General features: G+C 42.9%; 1 protein-coding gene across 1 annotated transcript; it reads left to right on the forward strand.

Moving 5' to 3' along the window:
- Window positions 1-5,496: 5,496 nt before the first annotated feature.
- Window positions 5,497-12,593, forward strand: RFXAP (regulatory factor X associated protein). The gene is made up of 3 exons (XM_081860865.1): window positions 5,497-6,259; window positions 8,714-8,821; window positions 9,197-12,593. The coding sequence occupies exons 1-3, from the start codon at window positions 5,720-5,722 to the stop codon at window positions 9,305-9,307; spliced, it is 759 nt and encodes a 252-aa protein (XP_081716991.1). The 5' UTR covers window positions 5,497-5,719; the 3' UTR covers window positions 9,308-12,593.
- Window positions 12,594-12,842: the final 249 nt, after the last annotated feature.

Raw genomic sequence — 12,842 nt, forward strand, 5'->3', positions numbered from 1 at the left:
CCCGCGACTGCATTCCCCAATCTTCATATCCAGACTATTCCCTGACAGTTGCTATATTAAGAACATAAGAAGAACCACCAATGGCCCATCTGGTCCAGCACCCTGTCCTCACAATGGCCAAACAGATGCCCATGGGAAGCCTGTAAACATAGCCTGAGCATAACAGCAGTGTCGCCATTGCGAGTCCCAGAAACTGGGATCCAGATGCCAACTGTGTCCAGCACTGGAGGCAGAACATGATGTTATATTTCTATCTAATAAAACTACCTGTAATTATTGAGACAGGGTCCTCTCTGTGGCAGTTCCCCACCTGTGGAATGCCCTCCATGATGCACTTTGCGTCTCGTCTCTCTCATTATTGCTTTTCAGGAGAAATTTCAAAACATTCCTGTTTACTCAGGTATTTGTTGGCTGAAAGATAACTGGCAACGTCAGAATTACCAACTGTGAGGCTATGTGATTGCTTTTAAAAGTTTTCAAATGTTCTAAATATTTTGAAATATTTAAACTCAGGGTCATGGTATTCAAGCCCCATGTTGGGCAAAAAGATTCCTGCATTGCAGGGGGTTGATGACCCTCGTAGACCTATTCCAACTCTACAATTCTATGATTTTGCTTTAACTTCATGGTGTGTTTGCTATCCTGAGCTCTGTTGGGATAGAAATTGTAAGTAATAATAACGTCCTCAAGATGCTTCACATGCTTTATTGCAGAAATCCTTACAACAGTGCTGTAAGATAAGCCATGTGAAGCGATCTTATACTGAGTTAGACCATAGGTCTGCACAGCTCATAATGGACTACTGCTTTTGGAAGCAGCTTTGTAGGGTGTCAGGGATGTGTTTCTCCCGGTAGTGCTGCACAATATTTTAATTATTGGTGATGCTCAACACTTAATAAACCAGGGATTTCTGTTTGCAAAGCAGGTATTCAACCACTGCACAATGGCAGAATGATTTAGGCACACTCATATTTCTCTTTTCCAAGAACTGTAACTGCACGGTACACAATGTGCTGCTGTTGTGATTGCAGGAAACAAAAGAAATATGTATTCCATCAAACTACTTCAAAGAAAAACTTCAGTGCATGACGTTGTGCCAGTCAAGTGTTATGCTAAGTTGCCTTCTGACATTTTAAAGGCCATTATTTGAAGGCCATTTCTTAATTTAATGAATCAGAAGGATATCTAGTTCTCTACAGTTCTTAGCTGGAAAAGACTCCTTAAAGAGCTTTAATTACCTGGCACAAAAGCTAAGACACAATCTGGGACCACTTGCTGGCTTTTATTGTTAGCTTCTGGTTTGGAAGAATCCTCCCTTCAGCAGTAACAGTTTCTTGTTTGGAATAAAATTCTTTCATGAGACAGCTAAGTGGTGGTTTCATTAGAAAGATCAAGCATGATGTCACTAACATTCATGAAGGCCTTTCAAATACTAAAATTATTCTGATTGTTGTTTTCCATACAGATCTGAATAAAACATGACACAACCAGGATAGATTATGATCACTGGGTGAAAATAAAAATCCAGAATGGCAAATGATACTGTTTTGATATGCAATCAGGGGGCATAGTTGTGTTTTACACATATTACAGTGATTTTTTTTAAGCAGGAAGAGCAAATGCAATTCAGCTGTCTGGGGTAACAGCACAGTGGGAGCACTTGGGAACCAAATGCCGTAGCAGAAATTAGATTCCTTCTGCAAGATACTGAGGTTTTAGATTTGATATGCTTAGCAGTCATGAAATAAGAGGCGAGGTGCTGGTGAACTGGTGAACTTCAGTAACTGGTTAAATATCAGAAAGCAGGACTAAACGGACTGTTCTCTCAATGGAGGGATGTGGAAGGTAGAATTCCCTGAGAATTGGCGCTGGAAAGCTGCTGGAAAATATTGTTAAAACAGAATAACTATAGAATTGTAGATTTGGAAGGGATCCTGAAGGTCATCCAGGTTAACCCTCTGTAATGCAAGAATCACAGCTAAAGAATCCCTGGCAGATGGGCATCCAGCTTCTGCTTTAAAACCACCAATGAAGGAGTCCACCGCCTTCTGAGATCATCTGTTCCATGGCTGAACAGGTGTCAGAAAGTTATTCCTGCATACAGAAGCAGGTAGAACAATTCTTCCTGAAGTGGGACCGTCATGACTTCTGCAAGAGTACTGTAAGTCCTGTCTCACTAACCTATTAGAATTGTTTGAGAGTATCAACAAGCATAGAAGTGATCTGATTGACACAGTGCATTTTCAAAAAGCTTTTGACAACATACCTCTCCAAAGATTCCTGAGTAAGCATAGCAGGCATGAAAGAAGAGGTGAGGTCCTTGTGTGGATCAGGAACGGGCTAAGTGACAGGAAGCAGAGAGTAGCAATAAGTGGACTGTTTTCCGGATGGAGAGATGTAGAAAGTGGAATCCCCCAACGATTAGTATTGGGACCTGTGCTTTTTAACTAGTTCATAAACTGTCTAGACTTAATAACAATGATGAAAGATTTTTTTAAAAAATATTGAAAGATGTTCCAGTTGCACCTTAAAGACCAACTAAATATAAGCTTTCTAGATATGAGCTTTCATGTGTATACACACTTCTTCAGATACTCTAGACTTAGTGAGCAGTGAAGGGTCCATGTTTGCTGATGATATGAAGTTGTTCAGGGTCTTTAAAACAAAAAAGGACCTCTCTGAACTGAGTGAATGGGCAGTAAAGTGGCAAATGCAACTCAACATAAGCAAGCATAAAGTGATGAACATTAGGGCAAAAGATTGCAATTTGACATATGCTACCCAAGGTGCTGGGTAGCCCTGCTCATCTGTCAAAATGGCCCATATTGGCTGGGGGGAGGGAGGGATACAACCCACTATTCAGATCAAATTTCCTACCCCAGCATAATCAGCTTCATGTGATAACTTCACATAATAAAGCAAAAAGTTGTATTTGACTCTGCGTATATCTTGCTTGTAAGCTAAACAAAGGTTTGTATTAGATTTATGGCTCTTATTTGCCTCTAGAAGCAGTAGAATTAAAAGCCTTTCGAAATCCTTTGTGAAATGTAATTTTAACAGCCCAATCCTATGCAAAGTTAGGCACCAATAAATGAGTTTATTAGGTGTGCCTTGACTCTGCAATGGATTGTGATGTAGAACTGTTCTAAATGCTCCTCACATTGTATATGATCACATCTTCACATATCTTTCAAAGCAGCATTTTAAAATCCCATATTGTCATCTTTGGTGGTTTTTTTTTTTTTAGCATTTTATAATAGTACAACAACTGTAAGGTAATTTGCATTTAGATGGTTTTTTTCTGTAAGGTTAGCATGCCATTAGATGCACACATTTCTTAGTCTTGCTTTACAATGACGTTTCTAAAGCTACATCTGATAGAACACCCACCCACTCACCCCCAATAAAAATATATATAATAAGATAAAAAGCACAAAAGTCCATTTACAGATAATTTTAAAATAATAAATTATGGCTAGGGAATTTGCCACTTATGAATCTGCTCTATACTCAGACAGGCAAATTGGCTCCTCTTGCTGGGTATTGTCAGTCTACATTGACTTGCAGTTTCTCTCCCTGATCTCAAGTAGGGATCTTTAACTAGAGATGCTAAGAGTGAACCTAAGTTATTCTATCCACAAAGCTCTACTATTGTGCTAAGACAGGCACCCCCAAACTCAGCCCTCCAGATGTTTTGGGACTACAATTCCCATCATCCCTGACCACTGGTCCTGTTAGCTAGGGATGATGGGAGTTGTAGTCCCAAAACATCTGGAGGGCCGAGTTTGGAGGTGCCTGTGCTAAGACCTCTCTCTACTTGACTAGCTCATATGATAAAATAAGTTTGTTTGTTTGTTTCTTAAAACTGTGGCCAGATTTCAGTAGAATAACTTTCAGTAGCAGGAAAGCTTTATCCCAGCTTTGGCAGTTACGTCAACTTCACCCCTATCTGGAGAGGGCTGACCTTGCCACAGTGGCCGATGCTCTCATCATGTGCAGACTACACCACTGCAACACAGTCTCTTTGGGGTTGCCTTGAAAGAAGATCTAGAAAGGTTAGCTGGTTCACAATACGGTTCACAATATAAATCCTAATGGATTTATATATTAGCTGCACTACTTACCAGTGCCTTTCTAGGCCCAACTGGTTTTGACCCTTAAAACTGGGGTGGAGAACCTCTCGCCCACTTTAAGATGCATAAGCCGTAAAGCAAATCATGAGCTCTCTAAATAAAATAATGCATCTAGCGTTTGCTGTTAGACAAGATGACACGTGATCGTTTCCAAGTAGTGTACTGACTGAGGTGTGATCCACTCAATTTTATATTCATTGTTTGATAAAGCTGTTATATAATAGAATTATGCAACTATATCTCTATACACTCACACACATATAGCATGCCTATTCTCTTCTGTGGTGTGATGCAACAAGATACATATTCTGCCCAGGAGTGAACCAACAGTTTAGGAAACATTATGACACAAACCTGCTGCTCTATATTGTTACAAAGATGAGCGCTGCACCCCATAGTTGCCTTTGACTGGATTAAACCATGCAGGGGTCCTTAACCCTTTACAAAGGTTGGACGACGCCCCCAATCTCTGCCAATGTGTCAACATTTCAGGAGGCTTCAGAACTTCTTATATTTTTTACAGACGTTTTGTGCATTCTCCACTGCAGTCAGCTTGGACAGACCCCTCTAGTCCCATTTTCACTTTTGCTTCTCCTGGTGGATAAACTTTGCATCTGTTTAAGAAACCGTATGTTCTGAGAGTCCTGGAAGACTGCTCCCTGCCTTGCAGGCCTTTCCTCACCAGGTTTGAAAGGGCAAGTCCCTGACGGACTCAAGCTACAAAAGCTAAAGCTGCTGAACAGGCTCTTGGGCTGGGGCGTTGTTTGGGTTGTGTTTTCTTTTTCTTTTTTTGTGTGTGCAGCTGTTGCTGTTGCTGCAATTAATGTTTAGTATCTTTATTCTGGATTTTACCATTTATGAGGAAATTGTTCAATTTGGTCATGTTTTGTTTATGACTTCTTTTGTTATATTTGCAGTTATGTCAAGTTATATATACAGTTATGTTTTTCTGTTGTAATCCGCCTTGAGAATGGTTCGAACTATGGAAAGGCGGCATACAAATAAAATGATTGATTAGAACTGTTACATTGTAACCGGGAAGTAAAACACACTAAAGTTGGTGGAACTTACTTCCGAGTAACCGATTTCCCCCGACCCGCTATTAGAAGCCAAGTCGCCTCCCACCCGCCCATCGCACAGGCTGCCAACGCGACGGCGCATGCGCGCGACGAATCCTCCCGCTAACTTCAATATCATAAAGGAGATGGCTTACCCTAGCGGCCTTTTTTGAACATGCGCGACGTCTGGCTTGCAACGCGCACGCGCAAGTGGGAAGGATGGCGGGGGGGGGAACCCCGCCGTCGCCGCCTCTGCGCTTGCGCGCTTAAGTCAGCTTCCGGGGAAAGGAGGCGGAGATCGCGTGCGCGCCGCCTTCCCCGCGCGTGCGTAGTAGCCGGCAACCTGTCAGCGCCCGGCCCGTGGCGCCCGTTTGCCGTTGCTGTGGCAGCCGAGGGGCCCTGCGGGAGGCCCTGGCTGCGAGGCCTGCCGGAGGGACGGAGCCTTCCGGGAACAGGAGCGGCAGCTCGGCCGCTTTCTCCTCGTCCTCGCCTTCCCCCTCCCCGCCGCAGCCGCTCACGCTGCTGGTGATGCAGCCCTGCGGCGGGGACGGGGAGGCGGTGGGCGCCTTGCTGCAGCCCCAGGTGGTGCGGCAGCCGCAGCAGCCGCCGTCGCGGGGGGCCTCGGAGGCGCCCTCGGGCCTCATGGTCTTCTACGAGCTGGGCCCGGCGGCGGCGGCGGCGGGGGGCGAGGCGGACGGCGACGGGGGCGGAGGCGACAGCGCCGGCAGCCCCGGCGGAGGCCTGGAGGATCTGGACGACGACGAGGAGGGCGGCGCCCAGTCGGGGGGAGGAGGAGGAGGCGGCGGCGGCTGCAAGAGCTGCACCTACAAAGGCTGCAGCGAGACCACCACGCAAGTGGCCAAGCAGCGGAAGCCCTGGATGTGCAAGAGGCACCGCAACAAGATGTACAAGGACAAGTACAAGCGCAAGAAGAGCGACCAGGCCTTGGGGGGCGCTGGAAGTGGCGGAGGCGGAGCAGGAGGAGGCGCCCCTTGCTCTGCCACAGCCGCCGCCGCCGCCGCGCAGGCTGGAGCTGGGATCTCTCCCGGAGGCAGCGCGAGAATTGAGGTGAGGAGAGGAGCACTGGAAACCGCTGCAAAGAGCTTATTTCTGGAGCTGGGATGCTGGGAATCAGAGAATCGTAGAGTAGGAAGGGACCCCCAAAGGTCCTCTAGTCCAACCCCCTTCAAGGCAGGACTTCCAGCTCAAGTATCCATCTGACCTCCGCTTAAAAGCCTCCAAGGAAGGAGAGCCCGCAGCCTCCCGAGGGAGACAGTTCCGCTCTCGAACAACTCTTCACTGTCAGAAAGTTTCCCCTGATGTTTAGTCAGAATCTCCTTTCCTGTAACTTGAAGCCATTGGTTTGAGTGCTCCAGAGCAAGGACAAAACAAGCTTGTTCCCTCTTCCTCGTCGCACCTACACGCAGGCTGTTTTCTGTCGTGAGGTGTGTAAAGCAGGAAAATGAGTTCTTTCCCTTTTTGCACAGCAGTGTAGCTGTAGTATCACCACTGGCCCTTGAACATGGGCAACCAACTCAGGGATGGGAACCTGTGGCCTTCTAGATGTGGCAGGACCGTGGCTAGCATGATCATTCCTGACCCCAGCTGGCTGGCTGCCTGTGATGGCAGGGGGAGGCCATGCTGAAATAACTTCAGAATGCCTTTTTTGTGGTTGCATTTTTAATATATATACCATCTCTGTGACAACATTGATGCACTGGTGCAATACCCCCCGATTAGCTTGCACATAGTTTTGTTTGTTTATTTGTTTAAACATTTATGCATCACTTAATACCACGTATCAGAGTAGCTTAAAAAAAACATACTACATATTTAAAACATAAATTAAAACATCAGAGTTCATCGCTCAGGTGTTGTTGTTGTTATTGTTGTCGTTATATATTTTGTCTTTTATACTACAATCCGTCCTGTGATCTTTGGATGTAGGGCAGTATAGAAGTTTAATTAACAACAACAACAATATTAATGGTGCAAAGACCTCCTGAACAACGACAACATTATTAATGGTGCAAAGTCCCCCTGAAATAAAACAGTTGCTAACTTGGACCCTGAAATTTAGCAGGGGCAGTGCCTCCCTGATTTATAATGGGAATGAGTTCCATTGTTTTGGGCCTATTATAACACTGAAAACATGACTCCTCATTGACAAGTGTCCTGATTTTTTAGTTTTTCAGAGTCCGACCTACACATTACAGCCTGCTTGGAACTGGTGTGAAACCAATCTGTCATGCCTTCCATGAAACAAAGTGAGGAATTTTTAAAGGCTGCTACAACATTTTTGTCACAGATCTCTGTTAGAGCTCTTTACCTTTGTCACAGAATTCATTATTTGGCAGCCAACATGATTAAAAACAAATTTTAGCTGATTTAAATGTATAATGCATGGGTCAGCAAACTTTCTCATCAGCTGGCCGGTCCACTATCTCTTAGACCTTGTGGAGGGCTGGACTATATTTTGAAAAATATAAATACCCTGCAAGCTGGTCGCACAGCTGCCTCCAGACCTGGAGGAGGAACGCACTCTGCACGCACTCAGGAGTGTGTCTTGGCGCCACCCACTCACTGGCGTTGTTGATGAGCAGCAGCCACTCCATCAGCCCATCCCCGTGGAGCTCCCAGGCGGCGTGCACCACGTGCTGTGGCCCATTGTCCAAGGCCACGCACGCAGAGCACTGGGCAGGCGGCATGCAGCTCGCCCTCCAGCTGCTCCAGAGCAGCTGCCGAGCGCGCCACCAGCAGCAGTGCCAGGCACAGGGCCAGGAGGCACGCCAAGTTCTTGCTGAAGCCCTGCAATGCACCCGTCATGATGCCCATGGCGTGGCCCAGACCCGCTGGCCACCCACCGGCCTCTCTGGGTTTACCTCAACACATGGACAGCGAGGCTTTGGATAGGCTGCAGGAACTTCCTGCAGCCACTCTGAAGCCACGCCAGCATCGCTGCCTGCCCAGAGCCGTCCGCAGCTTTGGACTGGCTGCAGGAGCTTCGCAGCCAATCTGAAGCTGCGCCAGCATCACTGCCCACCCAGAAGCCATGCCAGCGTCGCGGAAGTCAGTCCCCCTGCGGCGAGGCGTCCACAATGCACGGGGACTGACTGAGTGGGAAGCAGGGTCCGCGGGCCGGATTTACAAGCCTGGGGGGCCACGTCCAGCCCCCAGACTGTAGTTTGCCAACCCCTGGTATAATGTAAATCTGTCTTTAGTTACTCTTGCCAAGAAACATTATTAATCATCTGCTTTACAATAATTGTGTCAGTGTCATAATAATAGCTGAGAGTCGTATCCTATTGCCATTCAGTTGTTTCTATCAATAGGATAGGGAGGGAAGCAATTTTTAGCTATTCCTACTTCCCCAGTAGTCAGCACTCAATTGCACTGTGTTCATAATTTTTCAGGAAAAGTCATTGAGAAGTCTTGTATGGAACTTCCCATTAGTGCTTTCTAGTGAGAATAAGTACATTTCCCCCCCTCTGTTTTTTTGTTTGTTTGTTTGTTTGTGGTCAGGATTGCACTGAAAGTTCAGTTTCCATATCAAAGCAAAGAACAGGAAACATTGGTGATCGGCCAGCAAAACCTACACTTTTGGAACAAGTGTTGAACCACAAAAGACTGGTAAGTGCTTCTGGCCTTTGAAATAGAAAGTGTCCAGAGGATTCCTGCATCATGATGATGATATTAAAAAAGTCAGTTCATATGTTGAACATAAGTGATCATGTTTTCTCTTGGCACATCCTCTGTACCACTTTTTTAGGCCCTACATGCAGAACTTAAATCCAGCTCATGAGAATGCTGAATGCATCAAATGAAGAGCAGAGGGCCTTATCTTTTGGTGCCTGGTTAGGTGTGTTGCATGCTCACCACCTCTATTATGCTGGGAGGTGGGAGGTGTATTTTGGCTCTAAGAAATCCTTGCATACCTTGTACTCGGTGTGTGGAAGGGGAAGATTGCAGACATTGTCTAATTTGGTGTCTTTTGTCTCTTTTTAGTCACTTCTGAGAAGTCCAGAAGTTGTACATTTTCTCCAGAAACGACAGCAGCTACTAAGTCAACAAGCATTGGAGCAAAGGCAGCAACAGTTTCCAGGAGCACCAGTGTGAGGATAGGAATGTAGTTCAAATACCCTCAGCTCAGTTTCATGTTGGAATGGTGAATGAAGGAAAGAAGTTGACTAACAGAGGCCTACAAGCTGCTCTAGCTGTTTTATGCTGTGGTTTTACTTTCTATTGGACAAGTAAGAAAACCTATTTGGTTTTCCCCCCAGAATTTATTTATTTGTAATTGTTTTTGTTAGCTTTGATACATCTTCTCTCCGTCCACTGAATCCTTCTGTTAATATTTTGGAAGCCAAGTTTTAGTGTTCTGGGAGAGAGAAATTAATAGATCAAATAAAAACCAATTTAATTATTTTAATGTTTTACTATGTGAAAATTTTTAATATCTTGCATAAAGTTATTCTTCGATGACAGTCATTGAAAAAGCAATACTTACTTTCTATGGAAGTTTTAAATTGTAAACTTTGAGCCAATCTAGTAGCCTCTGTTGCTCAGGGATGTAGGAGAGGGGAATGCTGGGCTTACAGCTTTGTGAGGGAAGTTCAGCAAGATTTGGCCCACCATTCCAACACTGGTGTGACATTTGACACTCTGGCCAATCTAGTTGATCAGTTTCTATATTGCATTATAAAATAATGTATACTTGGTTGGTATTAATTTCATGAGCATTTTTGTAAACATGATTTAAGTATTAGTGTGAGTATTGCAGTATATTACTGACATGATTCATAAAGAGGCATCCATTTGAGCTTATTTATATTAATTTTATATTTTTAATGACTTGTTTACTAAAGAACACAAATTGTTCATACAAGGATACATTAAGGTATCAGTTTTGTATCTTTGTAATTTTCAGGCTATTTTTGAACGTGTTCAAGGATTTTTTGAAACTTTTTGAAAAATGTCATTTAAGTTAACTTTTGTACATCAGATTTTTAAAGCATTTTAAAACTGTACATATTGTATATAATTGGTGTCCTGTTCTTTCATAGCATTTTCCTGACTAGTTATTGATAAGCTGAAGTAAGTGTGTATGTTTTCTAGGCTACTGTTTTTAGAGAAAGAACTGTAAGTTGTGTTGAGAGATGCAAATTTAAAAGATACGTCGCTTGTCTGTTCTTTCATTTGCAAATTAAATGTTTTCACCTTGACTTGCAGTTTTCAGTTCTGCATGAAGGAAATTAACTGTTGTTTACAGTAACCTTCCTTGTCAGATTTATTTTATCATGGGGCACATAATTGAGTCTAGTGCAGTAAAATATGAATGAAATATTCCAGCATTTTGCTAAGAGTGCTAATCTTAGATCATCAAAAGTGGCATTATCTACCTTGCAATTGTATCGTACAAGATAAACAGCTCTTGTACTTCATATAACAGGCATAGGCAAACTCGGCCTTCCAGATGTTTTGGGACTACAACTCCCATCACCCCTAGCTAACAGGACCAGTGGTCAGCGATGATGGGAATTGTAGTCCCAAAACATCTGGAGGGCCGAGCTTGCCTATGCCTGATATAACCCATTGTACTGAGTGAGGATTTCTGTCCACATGCCCCTTGCAATCTCCTACAGTTAGTGCAAGGTGTCGTAATAGAAGCTACTTTGGAGCTAACAAAGCAAAGCTTTAGGAAAGACAACATTTATTAGGAGAATATCTGAGATCAGATGTGCACGTATAAAGGGTACTTGGTCTGGAAGCAATCAAATAGATAGAAATATATACCTCAGAGTTCAGTTGAAAATTGTAATATAGATGTGAGAGGATCATTATGCAATTATCATATTTGAAGTGGTGCTAGGTATACCAAGTTGACAATATTAAAATAAACCTTTCTTTTGACCATACAATTGAATACTTCTTACCTATAGTGTACAGTGATGTGCCCTGCCCTAGAGAAGTATATGCACTCCAAACATGCAATAGTTCATTTGTACAGACACACTTCTATTAACTGCAAAGATGGAAGCAAATGTCCTAAACATAAGAAATTGATGGGCAAACCCTTGTGTGCATGGAAGCTATGGGTACATTCAGTGCCTGCTAAAAACATTCTTGTTTAGACAAGCCCACCCAGATGCTTAGACAGTTGAGGTGATTGTGTTTTGTGTGTTAGCTTTTGTATGTTTTGTAGAAGGATTGTATTTTTTTCTTGATTTTCTTGTCTCAGTGCTAAAAATCATGCTGGAAGAGGCAATGGCTGTCAATGTAGCTAATCTATATGGATATAGAAGCAATGTAAATCTCACTACAAATTAGGTTTGTACAGATTTGTTTCCAATAATATGACTACTGCCAACCATCATTTTGGTAGTATGGAGAGCGAACTGGCCAGGTTTTTTTTTCCTGAATTGGTGCCATGTGCAGCTATTTTTCATTCATTTTTTTTAAGCCTGTTTAATGAATTCAGCCATAATGCAGTTCAAGTAGCTTTTGTTATATTCTTTTGAGAAGTCTGAGTTGTTGCAGCTTCATGTGTTGTACTTGCTTTTTGACATGTTCACCCTTAAGTGGCAGGTGCATATTTTTGGTTTGTATGTAGTAATGTTAATGGGAAACAAAAGAGCACATCACATTCAAGCTTGTAAAATGATTAGTAGGTATGAAAATGAATATGAATTCTAAAGGTATTTTGGTCATTTATGCTGGACACACAAGAATTGGGCTGTTTTTTATGTTTGTTGTTGGGTGCCACCTCATTGCCACTTCACTTGGAGCAGCTGTTTATCAGAATTTAAACAGATCATTTGAACTATCAAGAAACCTATTTACTCTTGTCATGTAAATTTGAAAATTAAGAGTTTGAATTTGTATACAAGTTTTGATGAGGCTCTTGAAGCACAGATATAGTAATGTCATTATAAAGGCTTCTTGCACCTCAGAATGAAATTTTAAAGCACTACAAACAAGATAAGGATTAAACCGATCTTTCACTAGGGCCTTTGAGTGGAAAAGTGTACTTTGTGTTTGGTATAAGGAAGAACTTACCTGTTACTATGCCTACATGAATGTCATAAATTGTGTTCTATACTGTCCTAGAGCAAAATTACTTTACATGTGGATTAAGCAAATTTGCAGATGGTGGTGTTCAGAGTTTGCAGCTCTGAAAGATGGAGAGGTCAGTTTGGCCTTAGCAACCCTCTGAACAACAGTGATAAGGTATAAGCAAATTGTCATTATAGTTCTTTGTATTTTCTCTTTAATGGCACCCTTCTGCTTCTGTAGGTACATTTTATTTTTGTTGTTCTGAGTTGCTCCTACTCTAATTCTGCTGTTGACCCATTTATTGGTATGTTACTGCTTTTCAAACGGAATAAACTTCTGTCTAAAAATTTGTCAACTCTAGACATGAAAATAAAGCTGCTGCACTTATTTATAGAGTAACTTTATTAACAGTAAAGACAAAATTTTATCACTGGTACAGCAGGGCAATTCTAGCCAACAAAATTAAGTTGTTCATGACAGCATGGCAAATTTATTCACTGGCCAGCCTTTAAACAAGAAGCTATAGGAAACAAACATCTGCTTTTTTACTCAACTAGTCTAACTGCCCACAGTGACAGTAGAACTTTTCAGTGCCTGT

This window comes from Podarcis erhardii (genome assembly GCF_964252035.2).
Source record: "Podarcis erhardii genome assembly, chromosome: 4".
In the NCBI taxonomy this organism is placed as follows: Eukaryota; Metazoa; Chordata; class Lepidosauria; order Squamata; family Lacertidae; genus Podarcis; species Podarcis erhardii.